The 26,563-nt window shown below is 40.6% G+C and overlaps 1 protein-coding gene across 13 annotated transcripts in view; it reads left to right on the plus strand.

Annotated features, from left to right (window-relative positions):
• The window catches only part of FTO (FTO alpha-ketoglutarate dependent dioxygenase), a 352,377-nt gene that overhangs the window by 87,307 nt on the left and 238,507 nt on the right, over nucleotides 1–26,563 (plus strand). For all 13 annotated transcript variants that reach the window (XM_014827772.3, XM_070500588.1, XM_070500585.1 and 10 more), the window contains 2 exons: nucleotides 3,994–4,071; nucleotides 17,909–18,536. In XM_014827772.3, the coding sequence (XP_014683258.1) occupies nucleotides 3,994–4,071; nucleotides 17,909–18,536 (706 nt within the window). The remainder of the gene's footprint in view (nucleotides 1–3,993; nucleotides 4,072–17,908; nucleotides 18,537–26,563) is intronic.

Below are 26,563 nucleotides of genomic sequence, written 5' to 3' on the forward strand. Positions count from 1 at the left end.
TTTGGAGAGGTTGATTGAGGTGTGGTACCAAATCTAGAAAGTGATAAGAGTCTGAACTCAAATTCTGCTCTTGCCTCCAAATTCTGTTTATTTTTACCATGCCGTGTTTTTAGTGAGTGTAGGAAAGCAAATGCTGAGTTTGTTAAAATACTTTTTCTTTTCATTTAGAACAATTATGTCATATGTACATATGAAGTATTTATTTATACTTCTTTTGGCCTAGCTGCTTCTCGCTCATCTTTCTGGTGTTAATTTTATTGTCTCCCTCACTCATGCCCGGCTTAAGGACTAGGTCAATTTTCTTACTTAGTATTTGAAATCCTCAGAAGATCAGGGGATTATTTTTACAACAGTCATAAGCCTTTATTTGTGATTGCATTTTTAAAAGACTTTGACAACAAAATTAAATTTTTATTGAATCTGACAACATATGATGCATAGTTTAAAAAGTATTATGTGGAAAATGAAAAACATAAAGCATAAGAGTTGTTAGCAGCACAATCTGACAAAGCTATGGGACCGAAAATAGACTTCATTTGTAGGTGAGATACAAGGTCACATTAAGACTCATAATCCAGTTAATCTTTTTATGTAATCACTGTAAGATTCTCAAACCATCTCTCCTTGACAAGATCTGCAAGCTCAGATACAGCTTAACTTTTCACATCGAGCCCGAGGCTTTGGGTTCAAGTTTCTGAAGTCCACCTTCTTAAAAACTTCTTAAAACCTTTATAGTTTTGAGTTGTACTGTGTTTTCCTTAAGGTCTTGTGTCCGTTTCTTTTACTCTCTTGAGCTCTGGAAATGGGAGGAGCCCTCACGGAGGGGCCTTCATCTGCTCCTCCCGCCCGCTGGGAGAGCCAAGGCTGTGCACTCTTCCTAGCTTTCTGTGTGGCATCTGTGAGCAGCTCGATGTATCTGACACCAGTGTGACAGCAAAGAAGCGCGTGAGCAGAGCAGGGTGCTGCAGGGCCCGGCCGTGAAGGTTTATCTGTACGTCAGGCCACGGAGCAGCAGTTAGCCGGATCTGACAGTCAAACAGGAACGAGTCTGCCTTGCTCCAGAGTGCATTTTAATGTTGGATGTGTTTACCGACTGTTGGCATTTGACACAAAGAAATTGTCAGACCTGGTTTTTTTTTTCCCTCTTCACTCTTTCGTGTGCTAGTCTGTGATAGTTTCCCAAATAAATACTTTACTGTACATCTCAAAAGTATGCACTTTTTAAAACAAAGCCAAAAGTCATGTCATCTTCATATTTATACTGAATTCCGTGTTAAGAATTGATAGATAATATGTTTGAGTTGATAATAGGTAGTAGTTGAATAGGCAGTATGTTTACATAGTTCAAAAAGCAAAACAAATAAATGGACTATTTTGACTAGCCCCACCCCCAGTGCCCTTCTAGTCATTTCCTGCCTCTGCCCCTGACATAACCCCTTTGAGAGTTTGTCACATATCCTCTGTGTTTCTGTATGCAAATACGAGCAAATGTTCTGTCCCTTGCCTTTTACTTCCTGGAGAGCTTTTTATTTTGCTAACAGGGAGCTTGCCTGTTTTCTTCCGTGTGGCACTGTGTTTCATTGAGTGGATGGACCCTAGTTTGTGTAACCGCCCTCTGTGGATGGACACTGGGGATTGTTTCTAATCTTTTTGTTGGTTGAGATGTAATTCACATACCATAAAATTTGCCCTTTTAAAGTGTACAATTAAGTAGTTTTTAGTATGTTTCCAAGCTTTTGTTCTACAGATAGTGATCCAGTGAGTAAACCTTTGCATACATTCTTCTGAACAGGGTATAAATATATCCATAGAAAAAATCCTTAGAAGTAGGACTTCTGGGTCAAACGGGACATGCATTTGCATCTTGATGGGAATTGTCAGTTGTCCGCCATCTGTATTGTATTGTTTTGTACTCCTGAGCACGAGACCACTTTTTTCTCCATAGTCACCCCCAGAGTGACTCTGCCGTTTTTAAAGCAATCTTAATTTTAAGAATGTGTCATGTTCATGAACTACCAATTTAATCTAACATTGATTCCTGATTGATTTCACCAAGATAAATAAGACCAAAAGTTTTTTTAAGGTAATAAGCTCCTTATACACAGATTAGCTTTATAGATTCTCCCAAAGAGATCTTAAGGTGGAGCCATTTCAAGATTTGAGGTATCGTGTGCATTTGAATTATTCAAGGCTTTTAAAGATGGGTTAATTTTTTGGGTATTTAAATATCTGTCTATAAAAAGGACTGGTAAAAGAGTCATAGGAAAATGCAGGCTTTCCTGAGCTTGAAGTGGAAATTGAGGTATAGATTTTGATTAAATTTGTGATGGAGTGCATAAATATGCAAGTATGTTCGTGGAAATATCCTTAGTTCTTTCTATGTCCTAATGATGAAAACAGATAAACCGTTTAACCAGTGATTTATCTAAATGAATGGCTTGTGTTGGTATTATAGGTCCTGTGTAAGGGAAAACTGTTCATAGTTTAATCGGTAAACCAGTCCTATCATTACAAATGAGAAAATACCTGTAGTCAAAGCAGAAAACTTTAATTAAATGAAGACATTAGAATTTTGCATAAGAGTAAAGTTTAATTTTTTCCTTCCTTAGGTCAACTGGTTGCTAAATTGCTATTCCCTTTTTCCTTTATTCACTTTGGAAAATTATACAGAAGATACAGAAAGGATTTGAGTTCTGCTCAAAAGGGTGTTTGCTCTGGCCTGCTCTGTGATGGGTTTGTGAGAGAAGGCTGCTTTCCTGGGGTGGGGGAGGATGCTACTCAGGGCCACCGTGTCTGATTGAGCAGGTTGTTCACTGCACAGAAACAGTGCCCATTGGAGCACCTTGGGGCTCAAATCCAGTTATGATCACCCAGCCATGTCCTATGGAATGGGGCTGCATCGACTCAGAGCAAGGCACACCATTTTCTAATTCTTAGAAAGGTCCTTTAGTGGCTGACAATAGCCTGATGATCCATTTTTATTTGAAAATAAGATGTTTCTGCCTTTCCTCTTTTTTTTCTTTCAGAAAATTTCTATAGTATATAAATGTATACTATACAGAAAATTTCTATCGTATATAAATAATTTGCATACACATATATGGCATTTAGATGCCATGGACACACACACACACACACACACACACACACACACACACACACACACCCCTCCCCCAACACCCCATGTATGCTTGAATGTAAGGTCAGATATTCTTTGGGAAAAATCCCTCAGAAGGGGAGGGTGTCACTGTGTATGTATTTGATTCCTTATAAAGTACTTTATAATTTGGGGTCCTCTCTTAGTTACTTTGTTTGAAGAGCAAGGTACTACTTGGCGAGACTAGTATCCTGAAATGGTCTCAGACACTGCTAGCTGTGGATGCTTAAAAAACCTCCTTCTTAAAATTTGAAAAGAAGCAAAGATGCTCAACACAGATTTAGTAATTATTCTAGAGATGAAAGATCACTTTAAAAAAGTAATACGTAGGTGGATATGATCTCAAATAAATGTTTACAGGATGAATAAATATTCCAAATCTCCTGACATTATGCTAAGGGATACTTTGGCTTGGTTTGGTATTTCCAGTGATCGTATCATAGGAGGAGTCAGAAGCTGCTGTGTCTCAAGCAGATATACAGATGGGAAGATTGGCTGGCAAGCCGAATCGGGTGACTCAAAAGGCGACTCTAGTGATGAAAAAGGCCCTGATTTAAAGACGCATGTCAAGAGTGAATCAAATTGTCCCATGAAATGTGACAGTGAATAAAATCATTATTTCTAAATTAGTGCCTTATACAATGTGTAACTTGAATGTGTGTAATTAAATTAATACTTTTTATAATTTGCATTTGACTAATTTCTATCTCTAAAAGTTTATACATTGAAGTTGGCTAAATTTTTTTGGGTAGTCTCTATTGGAAAAATAAGGGATTCTCTTATATTTTGGGTCACTTTATATTCAGTCACCTATAATAATTATTATTTTTAAACAGAAACTGAGGCTCCTTGAAGAGCTTGAAGACACTTGGCTCCCCTATCTGACCCCCAAAGATGACGAATTCGATCAGCAGGTAAGGCCTCTTAATGTTTTCATCAATTTGTGGTGATTTGTTCTGATCTACCTGATTTTTACCTATGAAGCCACTGTGGTCTGGAGAGGGTACATGGGAGGTGAAATGGTCTGATTTGGTCCTCCAGTGGGTCCTCATTACCCGGAGAAGGGATAAATTCCTCACAACCTGCTTTCTGCTGTGGACTTCGTGCTTTAGCAAAGTGTGCTGATTCTTCTTCCCCAGACATTCCATGCTCTTCCCTTCTTCCTTGCTTCTGCTCATTCTGTTTCTTCTGCATAGAATAGCCTTCTGCCCCTTATCTTGTTGCCAGATGGCTACTTCCTCAAGACGTCCTTTAAACATCGCCACTTTGTGAGAGTTTCCTCAACTTATCTATAGGTAGGCTTGAGTGCACTCTGCTCTGTGCTGCTTGTACCTTATAAATCGCTCTCTTGTACCTATCACATTATATTGCATTTAGGGGATTCTGTGTCTCTCTGCCTGAATTCTTCAGCCCTCTTTCAAATTACAAGTGACAAAAACCCCAACAAACTCATTGTGGCAAAAAAGGGAATATATTAACTTACTTAAATGTCTAGGAGTACATAGCTGAACCAGCTTCACAAAAGATGTCATCTGACCACTGTTTTTCTCTTTCTTGGCTTGGCTTTCCTCTGTGTGACTTCATGCTGGATACGCTCTCACCTGCTAGCACAGGAGGACTCTGACAGCCTGAGGAGTATGTGGTCTTAGGCACGTGGGCTCTTAGAAGAAGGTGGTGATTTCTCTTTCCCTGGTTCTATCTGATTCCTCCAGGCGTGATATTGTTGACCTGGTTAGAGTCCTGTGCCTGTCCCTGAACCAGTCATTGTGCTCCAGGGCATGAGATGCTTCTGTTTGCCTGGCCTGGTTCATGAACCTAGCAGAGTGGGAATATGACCACCCCCACTCCCACTGCGTGGACTGTGAGTCAGAGACGGATGGTTTTCCCAAAGGAGAATTAGAGTCCTTTTCCCAAAGGAGTGGAAGGCATGCAAGGCAAGCAACAATAGTACACTTTGACCTATCCTTTCCTACTAAAATGTAAGCCCTTGGAGTATGAGAATTGGGCCACGTCATCTTTGTTTCTCCTGCGCCTAACATGTGGTTGTATATAGCTGATTCTCAGTAATCATGGGAGGAAGAGAGGAAAGAAGATTCTAGATTACCCATCTAGAATCCAGGTCTCTGACTTCCAGTTCACTGTCAGTTCCAGGACATTGTCTGTCATCTCCATTCTCATTAGATCTTCACTATCTTTCCCATCATCAGCCCTTTTATGGGTTGTTCTAGTTTTCCTCTTTGCCTCTCATTCTTAATCCTCAAAGCTGCGGTATGTTTTCTAACCAACACATACATCTGAGCCTGTCAACCCCCTTCTTCAAATCCCGCAGCGGTTGTTCATTGCCTGGCTCCTGCATTTCCATCCTCACCTCCCTCACTCTTACACCTTTTTCCCGGACTGGACTTTTGCAGGACCTCATACCAGCTATGTGCTTTCATGTTTGGGGCCTTCTTGCTACATCCTCTGCTCATGTGCCGCCTCCCTTCCTTGGTGAACTCCTCTGTTACCTGACCTGTTAGTAACAGCTCCTGTGCCGTCTCCTGTAGGCCGCTTCCCTGACACCTCTGCTCCCTCTTGTGTGCACCTGTAGTACTTTATGTGTACCTTTATTATCTTAGTTTATTGTAATGTTTTTTATACGCTGTTCTCCCTTACCCTCTGTCCTTTTTACAGTGCCTGGCACCTAGTAGGCGTGTAAGTAATTTCCTTGAATGGACGAATGAATTAATGTGTGCCTTAGCTAGTTTAAGAAGCAAGTAATAAAATAATGATTAACATGATTTGCATTTTGCTTTTACGTACATACACTCCTCCCCAGGGCATCTGGAAAGACTCGCAGGAAGTATATAGAACTGTTATATGCCAGAGGTGGTAGGGTTTTCTCTCCTTTGAGCTTTCCTAGTTTTCCAAATTATCTTAAATGAACATGTTTTCTTTGTAATCAGGAAAACAATAATTTTAAAAAGTACCCTTAAAACGGGTAAACCCACAAAGTGCAATCAGTTCTTAAATCCTTACTAATATTTTTGTAGATAGAAGCCTTCTGGTACATGATTACACACATTGTGTAAAGCAGCTGCCAAGCCGTTTGAGCTTTTGTGTCGTGAGAGTAGTACATGAAGAATTAAACACAGAGGTTATCAGCCACTGCGCTCCGAGCAGCCGCACACTGGGGATAAAAGGAAACTCAAGGGCAAACAGAACGACTATCAAGGTTCTCTTTTATCTTCCAAGACGCACAGCAAACCCGATACCAATATCTAATCACTTTAAGTGCACCTTATAATAAGGCTGAGTGCTTCAACAAAACCTTAGTAAAGTCAATCTCTGCTCTTCAAAGATGAAGTGAAAATGCTTTTTAATGACATGAATAAATAGAAAGTTCAGCCCTGACATTGGGTCCCTTAAATAGGCCCTAGCCACAGGAATGCCAATCCAGCTGCCAGTCATAAAAACAAGACTTTTTTGTAGCTTCCACATTGGATCTGTTTGTTGACCTTTTGCCAGGGACTGCCCGTTTGCCAGGGCCCATGAACCATGTTTTTTTGGGTTTTTTTTATTTTAGGAAGATTAGCCCTGAGCTAACATCTGCTGCCAGTCCTCCTCTTTTTGCTGAGGAAGACTGGCCCTGAGCTAACAGTCGTGCCCATCTTCCTCTATGTTACATATGGGATGCCTGCCACAGCGTGGCTTGACAAGCAGTACGTAGGTCACACCCGGGATCCAAACCGGCGAACCTCGGGCCGCTGAAGTGGAACGTGCGAACTTAACCGCTACACCACCGGGCCTGCCCCCACCGTGCTCCGTGTTTTATGAGCACCCTCACATTTAATCCTCACGGCAGCCTCATTCATTCATTCCACAGGTAGATGTTCCGCAACTGCTCTTCTTCAGCCTTGAGGTGCTTGAGGCAGGCTTTATCATTCCTCTTTTAGAAACCGGGAGACTAAGGTGGTCACGTTTCTGAGTGGCAGAGCTGGAGTTCAGGCCCGTATTTATCTGACTGCAGAGCCATGCTCTTTCTGCTGTACTGTACGCCTGCCAGTATGCAGGCTCACATTCAAAACACCTGCAGACAGGTTTCTTGGTTTCTGATAAGACCATAGAGGAAACAAACACAACAACAAACTCAAAGCAGAAAAGCCGAGAGAACCTCTGTTGGTTCACCACAGAGCACAAGGGAATGAGGATTACACAGAAAACAACTCTGGCCTCCAGATCCACGAATGCCACCCCTCTTACCTAGAGAAAATGCTGCTCTCCTCGGTATTCCCCACTGCTTTCAATTCTTGTGTGCTTTCCATGTGCCAGGTTGTTCTGGCACGTTCTCAGTGCCTCACACATATTTGCTCAATTAAATCTTACCACAACCCTCTGGGGCATGTTTTTTTAAAATTCCGTTTTAGAGAGGAGGAAACTGAGGCACAGAGAGGTTTAAAACTTTGTTCAAGATTTATAAGCAAGAAGTGTCAAGATCAAGGTTTGAGCCAAGGCTGTCTGGCTCCTGGGTCTGACTGTGAAATACCGTCCCACTGTATTTCTTGGTGCTTCTGGGACTCCGGTGCTTCTGTCCCGCTGATCCCAAACCTCGTGTCTCGATCGCTGCTCTCTCTTGTGCCCTCCAGTGCTCCAGTTCCAACTGCCCACTGGGCGGCCCCACCTGGGCATCTTGCGGGCACATCTAACTCAACAGGATCCATGTGAATTTATTACTCACTTAATGAAACAAATGCATTTGGCTCACCCACTCTGTGCCACGTAATGTTTTTGGCATTAGAGATGGAGTTGTGAAACGGACAACAGATTCCTGCCTTCTTTGAGCTTATTTCTTGTGAGGTGGGTGGAGGAGAAAGGAGTAGAAATTGAAAAAAAAAATAACTGAAAAATAAACATCGCAAGGGAAAACTGGTGTGGAGATAAACAAAGCAGGTACAGGGGATGGGAAATACCACGCTAAGTGGGGGCTTGCAAATAGGGTGGTTACAGAAGGCCTTCTTGTGGTGACATTTGAACAAAGACCTTATGGAGGCATAGGAGCAAGCCATGTAGATACTTATGGAAGAATGTTCCGGACATAGGGCACAGCAGAGCCTCTAAGAGATGTTTGAGGAAGAGCACTGGAGCCTAACATATTTGGAGCGATGTGAGAGAGTTGGGCGAGTAGAAGGAGATGAGATCAGAGAGCAGTAGCCCGACTCTACAGGGCCTTGCTGTCTGTGAGAACGCTGGCCGTGACTCTGGGGGAGATGAGGCGACATGAGAGGGATTGGAGCACAGGTGTGACAGGATATGACTTACATTTTGGTAAGGATCTGTTTTACGTGGAACCTGCTGTCCATTCTCCTCTCTAGTGGCATCCCCCTTGTCCTCCTCAAATTAGAAACCCTGCTATCCTCAGCTTCTCCCCACGGCTGCCATCCTTCGTTCGGCCGCTGGGCCCTGGCCATCCTGCCTCTTCAGAATCTCTCAGATTGTTTCTTCTTTTTCAGTTCCACCAACACACTCTCAGTTGAGACCCTCATTTATCACCTTCCACCAACACGGTTTTAACATTCTCCTAATTGGTGTTCCTTATGCTCTCTCCAGTGCCATACGAATTGTGTCCCTATAAATATGTCTGGCTGGTCATTCCTTGCTTTATAATTTTTGCTGGGTCTCTCTTGCCTCTCAGGTAAAGTTCAGACTCCTCAGCATATCCCATAAAGTCATTGACTGTGTGACCCCAAACTGCCTCTCTGGTCTGATCTCCACCCATTGCCTAACACGCTGTCCAACCTTCAACTCGTGTCGTACAGAGTTTCTTGCTGCATCCTGGCTCCTCTGTGCCCTTCCGTCCTTCCGTGCCTTTGTGCCTATTATCCCCTGGTCTGGAGTACCCTCCTCCCCCTTTCTGTCAGGTGGGCATCTACTCACCCTTAAAGACATTGCTTAAATCCAACCTCTTCTGTGAAGATACCAGGAAATCCCACTTGTTTTGCCTTCAGAATATGTTAAAAATCTGACCATTTCTCATTACCTCTGCTGTGAACACTATGGCCAAAGCTGCCATCATCTCTTTCTAACAGGGTTGTAATAGCCTCCGAACTTTTCCTGCCCCCGCCCCAGGCCGTTTTCGGACAGCATCTGTAGTAGTGCTCTTTTTAAAACAAATCAGCTCGTACACTGTCTTGCTCAGAGCCCTCGGATAGCTTCCCGTCTTGTTCAGAGTAAAAGCCTAGGCCCGTACATTCACCTACAAAGCACAAGATCTGGTTCCTGACCTGGTTCCTGACCAATTCTCTCCCCTTATTTCCCGATTTTCTCATTTTCTCCCCGCCCTCTCCTCTTCCCGCTCTGGCCTTCCTGCTCTTCCTAGAATAAACCAAGCACACTCCTCCCCGAGGCCTTTGCACTTAATGTTCCCTCAGCCTGGAACTCTCTTTCCCCAGGTGTCTGCAGGGCTGCCATCCTCATTTCTTGCATTCCTCTGCTCAGTTGTCATCTTATCAGAGAGGCCGTCTCTGACCATCCCGTGTAAAGTAGCAGCCTTCACCTCTCCCACTCCTATCCTGCTTACTTGGATTTATTTCTCTCCATAGCACTTAGCACAGTCTAAAATACTATATATTCTACTAAGTAAATAAGTAAATAATAAATAAGGAAAATACTATATATATGATGAGCTATATATACACTATATACTTATATACTATATATATAAATATGAGCTCCCGGAGAGCGTGTAAAGTTTTGGTCTCTCTGTATTCCCAACACCTCGTGGTTTGCAAATAGTATGTGCTGGATAAATATGTATTCAATAAATGAGAATTTCCAGATTTCCTTCCTAATTATTTCTTCCCTGCTCTGTAGTAGTATATTCATACTTCTATTATGATAAATTCTTCTCTAACTATTGGTTTATATTTCTGTGTATACGGTTAAGACTGTGAGATGCTATAAAACAGAACCTAACTAGTTTTTGTTGTATTTATGGCACTTTGTGCAGTGTCTGGTACATAGTGGATATTCAGTAAATTTTAAATTAAAAAAACTGAACTATTGAATGAACGAATGAACAGGCATCTTTGGGTCACTTTGTAGCATACCACATGTCATCACAAGACTGCTTGTGATAGCTGTAGCAAGGCCTAAGCAGTGATTTAGAAGAGCGCTTCCTTTGGAAGACAGCTCAGCATCATGCAGCTGGAAGCTGGGCCAAATAAGTTTCTAGCCCATTTGTCTTGGGACATAAGCTTTTCTTTTTCTTTTCTTTTTTTTTTTTGAGGAAGATTAGCCCTGGGCTAACATCTGCCGCCCATCCTCCTCTGTTTGCTGAGGAAGACTGGCCCTGAGCTAACATCCGTGCCCATCTTCCTCCACTTTATATTTGGGACACCTACCACAGCATGGCTTGCCGAGCAGTGCCATGTCTGCACCCAGGATCCGAACGGGTGAACCCCGGGCCCCCGAAGCAGAACATGCGCACTTAACTGCTGCGCCACCGGGCCAGCCCCAGGACATAAGCTTTTTGTAATAAAAGTTATGTAGAAAATATTATGACCAATATAGTGCACATTTCTATAGAGTGCAAAATATAAAATGTTACCAGCAAGATCTATGAACAGCCAGATTAGAAGTATACTCCCATGAATCAGAGTATCCTAACACTATTAAGTGAGGGGCATTTCCTAAGTCATGAAGATTTTCAATTTTATTTAGCTGTATTGAAGGTTGAGTTCCAGTGGGCTTCATGTAGGTGAACTTTCACCTCCTGTAAACTTCTCTCTTATTCATTTAACACCAGTTCTGACTTCTCAGTATGATGAAATTCTTTCAGAAGCATCCCTTGATATGAGAAGAGGTAGAATTTTTATATAATGGTTTAAAATAGGTAGAAAAGAAAGCCTATTCTCCAGAGAACCTAGCATTCCACATCTTTCAGCCATTGATAAGGGCCTGGCATGTTGGCAACTTATATCAAAAATACCCTTCCAAATGCTTATTAAACTATGTAATCGTCATTTATGTCAGATTCTTTTGTAGATCTCAAGAAATGTATTCTGTGACCAGACAACTATTAATATAATTGCATGACTGTACCCTCCCTGGAAAAACTTTAATGAGTTTAAACGAAAAAATTCTAACCTATTTGAAGATCTGCCAGCAGCTGTTCCACGTTATTGTGTGATGTCTGATGTTCCACACGTACCTGTCCACAATGGAGAGTGCACTTATTTGTTTGAAAGACTGAATTAATAGTAAAGTATTTAACGTTCCCTTCTTTTCTCGAGTAACTTGTTCTCTTTAGAGAAAAATTTAACAAACACTACATGACACTTTGATGTGTCAGGCACTAATGTAAGCACTTTATAAATAATAGGAGAGTGTGTGGAGGTTTGGGGATTTTCTCTCTTGCGTTTTCTTGAAATAGTGACAAAATTAGCCAATTTTTATTGGCTAATTATTTAAATTAGCCAATTATTATTATTTCTGTTCATTTGTGTATTCATTGAACAACATTTCAAATCAGATTTAAATAGTACCAGAAGTTATATTGAAAATTTTTGAAAATTCAGGGTCATCAAAAAGAATTTGCCGGGGGCCAGCCCCGTGGCTGAGTGGTTAAGTTTGCACACTCCGCTTCGGTGGCCCAGGGTTTCGCCAGTTTGGATCCTGGGCGAGGACATGGCATCGCTCATCAGGCCATGTTGGGGCAGCATCCCACATGCCACAACTAGAAGGACCCACAACTAGAATATACAACTATGTACTGGGGGGATTTGGGGAGAAAAAGCAAAAAAAAGAAGAAGAAGATTGACAACAGATGTTAGCTCAGGAACTAATCTTTAAAAAAAAAAAAAAAAGAATCTCCTGGCAAATATAAAAAATATCATGAAATCGAAAATTTCAAAAATTTGAATACAACATCTGTTCCTTGAATTTTTCTGATTTAAAAGTATTTTACATTTACTTTGGAATATTTGAAAAATATGCAGATATCTAAGGAAGAAAATTAAAATTACACTGAAGTTCACTACCCAGAGATAACCACCATGAACTTTTGTGACCATATTTTTGCCAAATCTTTTTTTCTGTGAGTGTTTACAAATATACATTTTTTTCTTTTTATGAAACTAGGATTCTGTTATCTAAATATCTTGTTAACTAATTTCTTGTGTAACAACAGTTTGTTACTTAGATTTTTTCATAAAAAAATAAAAAATTCTTCTAAAATGTGTTACTTTAGTATTCCATCACATAGATGTACCATTTTCCCCTCTAATTCATCATTGGGCATTTTGGTAGTTTTTAGTTTTCAATTATTATAAATAACAGTATCATAAATATCCTTATAATCTTGGTATATTTCTCTAATTATTTCCCTGTGATAAATTCTTAGAATAAGTAGGTGAAAAGATATGCACATGTTTAGATTCTGATAGATTTTGTCCAATTGGCCTTAAGCAAGGTTGTAATAATTTGCATTCCTAATTACAGACTATCAGAATATTTGATTTTGTCTTCACCAAAATGTGTATTACTATGATAAAATTTTATTTTTTGCAAATATGATAGGGAAAACCAAATTAAATATAATTTAATACAAATTAATTTGTATTTTTCTGACTTTGGTGCAGTTAAATTTTTTTTTCTATGTTTAAGCACCATCTCTATTAATTTATGTGTGAATTTTTCTATTTATATATATGTATAGTTTTGTCTGTATATATATTTGTGTTTAAATTTGGAATGGTTCTTTATTAAGAATATTAAGTCTATTTCTGTCATATAGATTGCGAATATTTTTCTCCAGTTAGTGTTTGCCTTTTCATTTTATAATTCTTTTTATGCAAAAGTTTAAAATTGTGTATTAATATGATTCAAATATATCAGTCTTTCCTTTTAAAACACTTTATTGATGAGCTTTGTGTATGTCCAATTTATATACCATAAAATTCATCTTTTCAAATTGTACAATTCGTTAATTTTTGGTAAATTTGCAGAGTTGTGCAACCATCACCACAATAACTTTTGGACATTTCCAGCATCCCAGAAAGACCCCTCATGCCTCTTTGCAGTCAGTCTTCTCTCCCATCCCCTGCCCAGACATTCACTAATCTGCTTTCTATCTGTCTTAAAGCTTTTATTCTGTTGTTCTTATAAAGAAATCTTGGCACTTATATTTAAGCCAAGTGCCGGAGATATAATGGAGAATAAAATTGCTACCATCTCCTTCTTCTAGGAGATTTCAGTCTTGTAGGAGAGATTATTAAACAAAAATAGTTCAAATGAATATATAGTTAGAGATTGATGAGTGCTATGAAAGATAAGTAATGTGTGTGATGAATAATAATGGGGGATACCTATTTGAGAGCCGAAATTCAGGGAAGGTTTCTCTGAGAAAAGTGACCTGGAGGATGAAAAGGACCTGCCAGTAGAGGGTGGGGGAAAGAGCCTGGCTTGAAGGGGAAGTGGTGAAGTGCTGGGTCCGAGAGGCCTGTAGGAAAAGAAGCAGATGTGGTCGGAGGGCAAAGGGACATGAGATATCAGTGAAAAAAAATTTGTTTTTAATACTTTCCCATGTCATTATTATTGTTTCATTTTTAGAGTGCTGCTTTCATTTATTTTTTTAAAATTTTATTTGTTTTTTTATTGAGGTCATATTGGCTTATAACATTGTGTAAATTTCACGTTTACATTATTATATTTCAGCTTCTGTGTAGTCTGCATCCTGTTCACTACCAGTAGTCTAGTTTTTATCTGTCACCATACATGTGTGCCCCCTTATCCCTTTCACCCTCCTCCCACACTCTCCTCCTCTGGTAACCACTGTTCTCCTTATCTATGTGTTTGTTTATCTTCCACATATGAGTGAGATGATACAGTATTTGTCATTCTCTGACTTACTTCGCTTGGTATAATACCCTCAAGGTCCATCCATGTTGTCACAAATGGCATGATTTTCTCTTTTTTTTGTGGCTGACTAGTATTCCATTGTATATATGTACACCACATCTTCTTTATCCATTCATCCATTGACAGGCACTTGGGTTGCTTCCACATCTTGGCTGTTGTGAATAATGTCGCAATGTACAAAGGGACGCATAAATCTCTTTGAACTGTTAATTTCACATCCTTCAGATTACTGCCCAGTAGTGGGACAGCTGGATCATGTGGTATTTCTATTGTTAATTTTTTGAGAAGTCTCCATACTACTTTCCATAGTGGCTGCACCAGTTTACATTCCCAGCAGCAATGTTCCCTTTTCTCCACATCCTCTCCAACACTTGTTATTTCTTCTTTTCTTGATCATAACCATTCTGACAGGCGTGAGGTGATATCTCGTTGTTTTGATTTGCATTTCCCTGATAATTAGTGATGTTGAACATCTTTAATTCTTTGGCAATTAACCCCTTATTGGATATGTCATCTGCAAACATTTTTCTCCCACTTGAGGGTTATCTTTTCATACAATGCTGTTTTTAATGTCAGAGTGTTTACATGTGATACTCAAATGGTATGTGAGTTCCCAGGTCCTAAGAGTTCTATGTCACTGTGTTAGGTATATCTTCTGGAGTCTCCAGCCCCGTATGTGTGGAGCAATAACAGCAGAATGGTATGTGTATGTATATATGTGTGTATTTTTTTCCAGTCCTCTTCCTCTCTCACTCCTCGAGGGAGTGTGTTCCAAAACAAAGTTCTTAGAGGTTATCTTATTGTTCTTTAAGATTTTATACTAAGGATTATTTGAAGAACACTGGAATTGTTAAGAAGGTGTAAAGACATTCTCTTCTTAAGCACTGCTGCTAGTTAGATATGCTTCAAGTATACTGAGGCCTCATGGAGCTCAGGGAATAGCCAGTTTAGTGACAACATTAGAGTTTGCTCATGGATCCAGAATGCTCTGTCTCTTGCTTACTAGATTACGTTGCTCTCTTCATGAGCTATGTAAGCAGGAAGTATGATGTTTCTGTTTCTGTTTATACATGCCATTTATACATTATTTGTTTATACATGCCATCCCCACTTCATCCTCATTCTTTCCATCGTCAGCCTACTCTCATATGACTCTCATTCTCACCACTTTGCTGAAATTGCTCTTGTCATTGTCATCAGTGATTTCCGTGCTGCCAGGTCTAGTGGGTAATTTCTGTCCTCATGTCTCTCGGCCTCTCAGGGGCAGCTGACATAGTTGACTACTCTATCCTTCTTGCAACACTCCTGTCTTTTGGCTTCTGCAGTAGTACTCTCCTGGTTTTCTAGCTGGTCTCCTTGGCTGAGCCTTCCTCTGTGACTCAGAAAGTGGCTTTGGGCTGCCTTCTGTATTCGTGCTGTTTCCCTAGGAGATCTCATTTCCAGGTCTTTAAAAATCAGCCGTGTACTGACAATTCCCACCTTGGTTTCCCTAGCCCCACTTTTCCCTCTGAGCTCTAGGTCTGTATATCCACTTGCCCCCTGGCTATTCCCGCCTGAAGATTTCATGGGCATCTTAATGGCTACAGCTTTGAAATGGAGCCCCTCCTTCCTTCTTATTCTTCCCCTACCATTCCTGTTTTATCCCAGTCTTCCTTGTTTAAAAAAATTGTAAATTGTTTATTCAGTTATTAAATCCAGAAATCTGGAAGTCGTGTATAACTTCCTTCCTTTCTTCATCCCTCACATCCAATCCATAAGTGCATCCTTTTGCTCTGCCTATAAAATATGAATTTTATCTGCCCACTTATCTCTGTCTCTAACTCAGACCGTCATCACTTTTCTTCTCGACGGTTGTAATAGCACCTAATAGGATTCTTCACTTTTACATTTGCCTCTTTCCGACCCATGCCCAATATTTTAACTGAATGATTTTTATAAAATGTAAATCAAATGACTCGTCTCCCCTTGAAGTGCTCCAGTGCACCAGGAGTGAGATCTGGAGCCCTTTCTTTGACCTCCCAGGCTCAGTGTGATGCAGCCTCTGCCTTCCTCTTCATCCTCATCGCATTCACTCTGCCTTTAGCTCTTTGCTCTAGTAAAACTGGCCTTCTTTTGTCTCTAGAGTAGTCTGGTCTCCATCCTCAGTGCCTTTGTAATTTTTTGGTCCCTCTTTCTGGGAAGCTCTTTCCCTAGCTCGTCCACAGCTGGTGCCTTCTTCTGAAGATCTCAGTGTAAATGCCAGCTCCTTAGAGTCTTTCCTTCTCTAATGACAGATTTCCTATTGGTTTGTTTCTGTCCTAGTACTTAACACGATTTGGGATTGCTTCTCCATATTTATTTACCTGATTTGATAGAAAGCTCTGTGAGGGCAGGAAGCTTATCTCTGTCTAGTGTTTGGTAGGTGCTAGACATATGTTGAGTGAAAAAAAATGTGTAGAAGAATAAATCGTCTTGCCCTGTTTATCATATAAATGGTAATTATTGAATGAAGATATAGAAGGAATGTGTGTCAGAAATGGTGGGCAACACGGTGGCGCAGTGGTTAAGCGTGCACGTTCTGCTTTGGCGGCCTGGGGTTCGCTGATTCGGATCCCAGGTACGGACATGGCACCGCCTGGCATGCCATACTGTGGCAGGTGTCCCACATAGAAAGTAGAGGAAGATGGGCACGGATGTTAGCTCAGGGCCAGTCTTCCTCAGCAAAAAGGGGAGGATTGATGGCAGTAGATGTTAGCTCAGGGCTAACTTCCTCAAAAAAAAAAAAAAATGGTGGGCAACACAATGCTAAGAAGGAACTGGTCAGATTAAACTTTATAGGGGTAAATGTAAAATCCTGTGCTTTGGTTAAAAAATGTCAGTTTCATATAGAATCAGGGAACTCTCGCTTGACACTACTTTGTATGTGCAGCCCTAGGAGCCAGAAGGGTAGCTGAGAAGATAATGCAGTCCTAAACCACATCAATAAATGCATGTACTTCTGCTTTAGAGGAGGGAATTATCTTATAGTACTCTCCTCCAGTGACACCAGTAGAATTATTCCAACTTTCTGAATTGCAGTGGAATACTCATTCATTCATTCAGCATTTACTGAGTACATTCTGGGCACTGGTATTATAGTTGTGAACAAAATTGTCATGGCTCTTGTGTTCACAGGACTTAGTGTGTAAGTCCCAGAAAGAACTCATTTCTCTGTTAGTGACAGTGTTGAAGCAGAAACTAGCTTGTCATTTATTGAGAGGCAGTGCAATCTCGATATTAAGAACTCATGCTCCTGGAGCCCGCCTCTGGAGCCCAGTGGCTTCGAATTCCAGCTCCAGTGTTTATCAGCTGTGTGGCTTTGGGCCCATTTTGAAAATTCTCTGTGCTTCAGTGTTCTCCTCTATAGACGGGAGATCCTAATAGTGCTACTACCTAAAGTTGTGAGAAGTAAGTGAGTTAATGTGTATAAATCGTTTAGAATAGTACACTGCGCTTAGTAAGCACTTCAAACTAGGTGTTAAGCAGTTAATTAATAAAATTGTGTTTTCTGGGAGGGCAAAGGCTGGAAGACAGACTGAGGGTGGGGACAGGTGGTCATACAGGGAGGCTGGTAGATCAAAGCCCAGATTATTATGACTGTTTTGTTTACATTAAAGAGTTTTAATTGTTTGAGCTTGTGCTTGAAAACCTTGGCTGGGGAGTTGATGACGCTTGTTTTATTTAGTCTTCTGTTTTAGGCCAGAGAGATAAGAATCCTGTTTGGAAATACTACCTGATGGTTTTTTCTTCTCTTAGTGCTTGCAAAGAAACACACTTTTGGAAAGAATAAAATTATAGCTATTCATAACCACCTCTTTTTGCTTTGTTTTGTTTTAGTGGCAGCTGAAATATCCTAAGCTGATTCTCCGAGAAGCCAGCAGCGTCCCCGAGGAGCTCCACAAGGAGGTTCAGGAAGCCTTTTTCGCACTGCACAAGCACGGCTGCTTATTTCGGGACCTGGTTAGGATCCAAGGCAAAGATCTGCTCACTCCAGTGTCTCGCATCCTCATTGGTAACCCAGGCTGCACCTACAAGTACCTGAACACCAGGCTCTTCACGGTGCCCTGGCCAGTGAAGGGTTCTAATGCCAAATACAACGAGGCTGAAATAGCTGCTGCTTGTCAGAGCTTCCTCAAGCTCAATGACTACCTGCAGACAGAGACCATCCAGGCTTTGGAAGAACTCGCTGCCAAAGACAAAGCTAATATCGATGCCGTGCCAGTGTGCATAGGGCCAGATTTCCCCAGGCTTGGTATGGGGTCATCCTTTGATGGACAAGATGAAATGGACATTAAGAACAGAGCAGCATACAACGTAACTTTGTTGAATTTCATGGATCCCCAGAAAATGCCATACCTGAAAGAGGAGCCTTACTTTGGCATGGGGAAAATGGCGGTGAGCTGGCATCACGATGAAAATCTGGTGGAAAGGTCAGCGGTGGCAGTGTACAGTTATAGCTGTGAAGGTACAGTCTGCTCTGTGAAGAAGCAGTCCTGAATGTAGCATCACCGGAGCCGTGTAGGCTCTGGAGACTTACGTGCGTGTGTGTGTGTTTGTGTATTTGTGTGTATCTACATAGGTATCATGTGGTATCTAAACAGGTATCATGTTTTAGGCTTGCACACCCATATCTCTGCAGAATATACCTCTTTCTCATCCAGCTGTGCTATCTAGCTCTTTGTTAGATTGTACTCAGATAGACTGTTTTCGTGTTTAAGCACTACTGTCGTTTTGTCTTTCCCATGCCCAGGAGAGCAGCATCTTGGTTTCATACAGCCAACTGCCTTTCTCTAAAGCTCTGAGTAGATCGTACAGTTGCTATAATTAACTTGCTGATAAAGGGCCAGGAAAGCAAAAACCTGTCAAATCTTTCCAGGTTCCCACAGGTGCGCATTTCCAGCCTTGCCAAAATATTTCATTATGGTTGACATCGCTGTCTTGATGGGAGTGATTTGTCAAATATGGATTTGTTCTCGGCCTCATACAGTTTTGACTACTGTCCTTCCTTGCCAGAAGCAGTTGAGGTGGGTTTTGTAAGCAGACAGTTCTCTATTTTCAGGAAACCCTCCAGCTCCCTGCCCCGCCCCCCTACCCCCCATCAGATCTGCAGTTTGAGACCTAATAGGAATGCTGTGGCAACCTCATTCTTGCAGTTTCTGAAATCTGGTCCCCTTGGAACAGAGATCATAGACTATCTTTTTTGTGGTCTGCCAGCTTTTCCTTCTTTTTTCTTCAGTTTCTGTGTGTTTAGGACAGAACAGGATTCTTTTTCAGAACAGGATTGTAAAAAATGTAGTTGAACATCTTGAGGGCAGTGTGACCATTGCTGACTTTCTTCTTTGCCTGATAATTTGATAAAGAAATACAAGACAAAGTGTTAGCTCTTTCACCTCTTTAACCCTTCTACTTGTTTATGAAAGATGTGTGGGGAACCACAGTTCTAGATAGCCCATCAGGAAATGATCTGGAACTTTTAAGGGTCATTATTTTCTGAAAACTCTAGTTTTTTAATGGGATTTTGTTGTGGTGTTATTTGTTTTTTATTTAAACGTTTTATTAAACTAAAACGACTGCTTTGGAAAAGGGATTTTAATAAGAAATTTTCTTGGTTCTCTTAAATTTCTTACCATTTCCCCATCTCACAAATTTCCTCAGGATAGGTAAAATATTTCCTAACTTTACCTTATGTCTTCAGCCCGAAACAAGGAGCTAGTTGGGTGGTTGGAAATGTCACTAGTTTCCCTGGCATCTCAAATAATGATGCTGACCTAAGAAAATTGCTTGAAGGGGATTTGATGCTGTGCTAATGGGAAGAACCAAGATCCTCTGATCTTGAATAAGGCCTTGCCAGGGACTAACAACTGTCACATCCAAGAACTCTGATGTGAGCGAACAGTGGAGTTTGTTAGTTTCTTTCTTAAGGAGGCATCTCTCTGAAACTGAGGCAGTGATATGTGATAGCTCAGACTTCTACAAAGATGTCTTTGTGCGCCCTCAGCCCTACAGTTTAATAGTCCTATTGTACTTCCAGAGCGTGGGTGATTGAGTCGTTTTTGAAATCTAGAATATCGTTTAGAAAGGAATTTAATTTTTTTTTGGTTTTTTTTTGAGGAAGATTAGCCCTGAGCTAACTGCTGCCAATCCTCCTCTTTTCGCTGAGGAAGACTGGCCCTGAGCTAACATCCGTGCCCATCTTCCTCTACTTTATATGTGGGACACCTACCACAGCATGGCGTGCCAGGCGGTGCCATGTCTGCACCCGGGATCTGAACCGGCGAACCCCAGGCCGCCACAGCGGAACATGCGCACTTAACCGCTGCGCCACTGGCCCGGCCCCTAAATTTTTAATTAGTAGTTTGTGTGGTTGACAGTAGTTTAGACTGATAACACAGACAAATATACGTAAATATATAAAGGTTCATCCTTCCAGTTATCACCTAGGGGAGGGAAGTGCAGACTTTGAATCTGTGCGGTGTAATTCCTTTGTTTTCTTAGCCCCTGAGATTCCCGGAACTCTGTCTAATAATGACAGCAGTACTGAAAGCTCTCATTTCTTGAGCACCTACTATGGGCCAGGCAGTGGTATAAGCATTACATGTATTCATTTTATTTTTCCAACAACTCTATGAATGAAGTAGTACTCTTATCTTCACTTTACCGATGAGCAAACTGAGGCACAGAAGGATGATTAACTTTTCCAAGGTCATACAGTGATTAATTAGCAAAGCTAAGATTTGAACCTAGACATTCTGGCTTCAGAGTCCCAACAGCTAAGGCTAATGCCTTATGAGCAGGTATCTCCTATCTCTGCAGTTTGAGTTTTTGAAATGTCTGCCTCTGGAAAGGTTAAGGAAACGTTCTACTTGCTCTTCCTTGCACATCCTGATGCCCTCCCCTCTCTTGGCCACCTCACTTCTCTCTCCCCACGACATCTGCTGGAGCTTTTAACACATCCTCTCAGCTGATTGGAAGGCATTAGATTACCTTCTTCTATGAACTGGAACTCTAGGTCTCTGCCTGTGTGTGTGATGTTGGGTCAGATGGTTTACAAAGCATGTGCCTTGAAAATTTGGCGAGTGCATTTCTTCCAGGTGACTTCTAGGTGACAAAGGATCTGTTTATTTCTCTGGCCCCCTGTAATCCTGCCAGAGGTGTGGTAAGGGTGAACTTGAAGAGGGCCATTGGGTTAAAATCATGGTTGTGTTGGGAAGGGCTTAAAGCGGGCAAAGAGAGTGGAAATTTCAACCAGCTGTACTCTTTTCTGCGTCCTTGAACGTGTTTGTGGAACAATTGCTAAGGGAGGTTCAGTGGGCTGTTCGAGACAGTGTGGAGACTCCAAAGGTCAATCAGGTGCCCTTCATGCCTTGAAAGGATAGGTGAAGTAACGGATGCTCTCGTGATCATAGTTGTGAAATGATGAAATGCCAGATCTGGAAGGGACTTTTGAAATCACCTAGTTCAAGCCTCTCATTTTTCAGATGAAAACACTGAGGCAGGGAGAATGGAAGTGACTTGTCCAAGGTCAAGTAGTTACTTAGTGACAAAAAAGTGTTACATGCCACAGGAGAAGTTTATTTAAAATGCATTGGCAGTTCAGAAACAGAAGTGATTACTTCCTGCCGAAATTAAATTCACTGGAAGCTTAAGATCTTTTAGGAATGTGCTCTTAATATCCTTTCCCAGTGACATCTTCATGTAGATTTATAAAGAGCCAATCATCCCTCTTTGGTTTATTTCCCTGAGTAGAGGTCATTGATCAGTAATTGTATAGGATATGTGTAATTATGTACTAAATTCATTGGCTTCACAAGCAGTTCTAGTTAATAGATATCTTCCAGTAGGAGGATTGAAATGGTACAGTTTTTAATCAGGAATGGCTCTGGGGAACCATGTGTAAATAGGCAGAGTATTTGATTTTCCTATGCTAGCCTTGCTGGCGATTGCTTGTTACTCCTAGATATAAGAAAACAAATTGTAGCGGGGGAGACATTAACAACCCACTGTTTAATATAGTCCTACACCTTGTTCTTTGCCTGGAATACCTTCAAAAAGACCACCTGAACAATAACTATTGGTTACCATTTTTGTTTGGAAGGAAACATTTTCTGCAACCATGGTCTTTATACAAAAACAATTCTTAAGAATTTTAACTAGTGTCAGGTATTGCAGATTCTTGATACTAATTTTTCAGGTTTCCCGTGAAGGGCACAGCTGGAGAAGGCAGAGAGGCCAAGGTGCGATTCCTGCTAAGGATGTGATAGTCTAGAAAGCAGAGACTTCACAACACTTTTCTTAGAACTCTAGGATTCTCGTTTATGTCTTTGACTCAGGGAAGGTTGAAGCCACTTAAGGATGGGAATTTGTTCCCATAATTCTTAAATCTTTGTTTTGAAATGAGTAGCTCTATATTTCTTAGCTCACATTTGAGACCATGAAAAGATAGAATGTAATTGCAGCTAGGAGTTTTGGAGCATTCATAATTTTAAAAAATGCTATGATACTTAATGTTTTGCTTAGCCTCCCAGCATCCCTGTCTAAGGTCTCAAAGTGCATTTGACCTTGTTTGTTTGATTGTGTCATGCCACGTCCTGTTATTTCTGAAGTCACTTATATTGCTCAGTAAAACTTGTTTGGTCTTATAAGTCACATTTTTTTTTTTGTTTACCCCCATGCAGTTATTTCTTCGGTTAATAGTAAGCATCTACTATTTGTCAGGCACTCTTCTAGATGCTGAACATACAACAATAAACAAAAATCTCTGCCCTCATGGAGCTGACGCTTTAGCAAGGAGGGACAGAAAATAAGCAAAGAAGAAGACTGTGTAACAAGGGTGAGGCACAGGCTCACAGTTCTGAATAGGAAAGTCAAGCTTCCTTTAGAAGGTACCGTTTGAGCAAAGACTGGAAGCAGAGAGCGAAGGAAGGGCGAACAGTCTAGGGAGATGGGACATGATGTTGGGATGTTTCAGGAGGAGCCAGTGTGGATCGAGTAGAAGGAGAGAAGAGGAAAAGTAACAGAAGTGAAGACAGAGAGGGAAGCCTAGGAGTGGGCCTGGGAAGGAGATAGGGCCTTGTGATACTGTCGTACAAGGCACCGGGCGTGGCCTTGGAGTGAGATGGAGAGTAGAAGAAGGGAGGCACTGGAAGCAGGAGAGCTGAAAGAGGCTGTTGCAGTAATCCAGCCTAGAGATGGTGGCCCAGATTAGATGAGGCAGAGCTGATGGGAAATGTTCATAGATGGTCCTGTGTCTTTTCACCAGAAAAGAGTGGGCGTGTTCAGTGCAGGTGAGAAAAGAAGACCAGCGGTCAAGAGGAGGCTAGGCCTACAAGAATGGCTGATTGTTTTTCCCTTGTACAATAGCTTTATTGAGGTGTAATTTACATACAATATTTAAAGTTTACAGTTTCCTAAGTGTTAGCACACCTGTGAAACTGTCACAACAATCAAGATAGTGACCCAAGTTTCCTTGTGCCCTTGGTAATCTCTCTTTCCTGCCCTCACTTGCATCATTCGCCTCTTGCCTCAGGCAACCACTCATCTCTTTTCTGTCACTGTAGATTAGTGTGCATTTTTTAGAATTTTAGAGAAATAGAATTATACAATATGCACTATTTTTTTGTCTGGCTTCTTTCACTTAACATAATTATTTTGAGATTTACCCATATTGTGTGTATTAGTAATTTATTCTTTTATATTGTGGTAAGATATATATAAGATAAGATTTACCATTTTAACCATTTCTAAATGTATAGTTCAGTGGCATTAAGTACATTCACGTTGTTGTGCAACCATCGCCACAACTTTTTCATCATCTCAGAGTGAAACTCTGTACCCATTAAATGCTAACTTTCTGTTCCACTTCCCCTAGCTCCTTGCGACCTCTGTTCCACTTTCTGTCTCTAAGAATTTGACTGCTCTAGGTACCTCATATGAGAGAAATCATGCAATATGTGTCCTTTTGTATGTGGCTTATTTCACTTAGCAAACGTCTTCAAGGTTCATCTATGTTGTAGCATGTGTCAGACTTTTATTTTTTTAAGGATGAATAAAATTTCACTGTATGCATATGTCAGATTCTGTTTATCTTCTCCTCCATCAGTGGACATTTGGTTTGCTTCCCTCTTGGGCTATTGTGAATAATACTGCGATGAACATTGGCGTACAGATGTGTGTTTGAATCCCTGGTCTTAATTCTTTTGTGTATATACCTTGAAGTGAAATTGCTGAATCAAATGATGATTACATGTTTACTCTTTTGAGGGACCTCCATGCTGTTTTCTGCAATGACTGTTCCATCTTACATTTCCACCAACCGTGCACAAGGATTCCAATTTCTCCACATCAATGCCAACACTTGTTTTCTGGTTATGCTTTTCTTTTTAAATAATAGCCAATCCTAATGGATGTGAAGTCATTTCTCTTTGCATTTCCCTAATGATTAATGATGTTGAGCATCTTTTCACATGCCTGTTGGTCATTTGTATATCTTCTTTGGAGAAATGTCTATTCGAATCCTTTGTCCTTTTTGTTTTTTAAATGGTTGAGTTTTTATTTTTTATTTTTTTGGTGAGGAAGATTGGCCCTGAACTAACATCCACTGTCAATCCTCTACTTTTTGTTTGAGGAAAATTGTCCCTCAGCTAACATCTGTGCCAGTATTCCTCCATTTTGCATATGGGATGCTGCCACAGCATGGCCTGATTAGTGGTGTGTAGGTCCGTGCCGGGGATCTGAACCTGCGAACCCCCAGCCACTGAATCGGAGTACGTGAACTCAACCACTATGCCACTGGACCGGTCCCTGCCAGTTTTTAAATTGAGTTGTTTTATTAGTCTTTGAGTTTTAGGGGTTCTTTATATGTTATGGATGTTAATCTCTCATCAGATATGTGATTTGCAATTATTTTCTTCAAGAATGGCTGAGTTTTTAATGATGTATTGGTGTGGTGAGCAGGAGATAAGAGAACAAATTGGATTGGAACAAGCTTTATTGTCTATGACATTAATTGGGCAGTTTAGTTCTGTACTGTTGAATGACGTCATTCATATTGATATTAATTAGCTGTGGGACCTTAGGCAAGTTACTTAAATTCTTTGTGACTCAGTTTTCTCATTTGTAAATAGTGATAAGGACCTAGTGAATCCCAGCTCAGGACTGTTAGGATTGAATACGTGTAAAACTCTAACATAATAGTGTTCAGCACTTACTAAGGATTCAATAAATGTTAGTTATTTTCAGTTTTTATTAAAACTATACATTCATGTAATTTTAAAAAGTCAACTATTTCTGTGTGGTTTGTTAAGAAAAAACACATTTATCTATGCCTTTTCTCCCCATTTTCATTTCCCCAGAGGCAATCAGTTTTATTCTTTTCTTTCAGGTAATGCTTTTGATAGTTAATAACATGCATATATTGTTTGGGGCGTTATTTATGGCCTTCCTGATAGGGAAAGTGAGGATTTACTTAGCTCTCTTTCCTCTTCCTGTCCACCTCAACGTGCTCACTCTTCTGATTTCCCGTGGTCCTGGTATAGGAACGTTGTAATTTTGGTTATGTCAGCATTCAACCTTATTGTTATCATGTCCATGAAAATGCTGTTCATAGCCTTGTCAGAAACTTTGATCAGTTTTCCTTTTCTTTAAAACTTCTTAGTTTTTTCCTGTGTTAATAGTGGTCTTGGTTGTTTTTTGTTTGTTTGAGTAGTTTTCTATGTAGTTATCAGCAGTTAAACCCTGTACTCTCTGCCAGTTATTTAAATCTCCTCTCGAGGGCTTTGGAACCTAATCAGATATTCTGTCAATTTCATTTTCTTGGAGAAATATCTTCGAGTCTCCCAACCTGCTGCAGTCTGGACTGGTTACCTCTATGCCTTCTTCCGTGTAGGATAGGAAGTTTGAGGGGCTTGTCAGAGAAGATGAGTACAGATGTCCCGTCTTGTGAGATCCCTTCATTGTAATCCAGAGGATTCCCTTCATCTTCTCTCCTTTCTGGAGCTTCAGATTCCTGCATCCCATGTGTCTCTCTTTCCTGACTTGTTTATTTCCGTGGTACACATCCTCTAATGGTTTTCTGAGAAAGGGTCCTTAGGAGGTAAATTTTGGAGACCTCGAATGTCTTAAATTATCTTTATTCTGCCTTGACATGCATAGATGATTTAGGTGTACAAATCTTGGTAGGGAATAATTTTGCTTTAGAGTTTTCTTCAGAGGGCATAGCACCATCTTTTATCTTCTGGTGTTCATGTTGAGAGTTCTGATTTTTTCCTTTATCTTTTATGTGACTGTTTTTGGTTGGATTATTTTCAAAAGTTTTATAACTTCACAGTGATATTTTTTCATCCATTATACTGAAATTCGTAGGTCCATTAAATCTGGAAACTCATATCCTTCAATGTGGGACATTTTCTTGAATTACTTTGTTAATTATTTCTTCCCCTTCAATCTTCTCTTCTCTCTAGAATCCATGTGGTTTGGTTCTTGAACTTTCTGGAT

This window comes from Equus asinus, chromosome 28, assembly GCF_041296235.1.
Source record: "Equus asinus isolate D_3611 breed Donkey chromosome 28, EquAss-T2T_v2, whole genome shotgun sequence".
Lineage (NCBI taxonomy): Eukaryota > Metazoa > Chordata > Mammalia > Perissodactyla > Equidae > Equus > Equus asinus.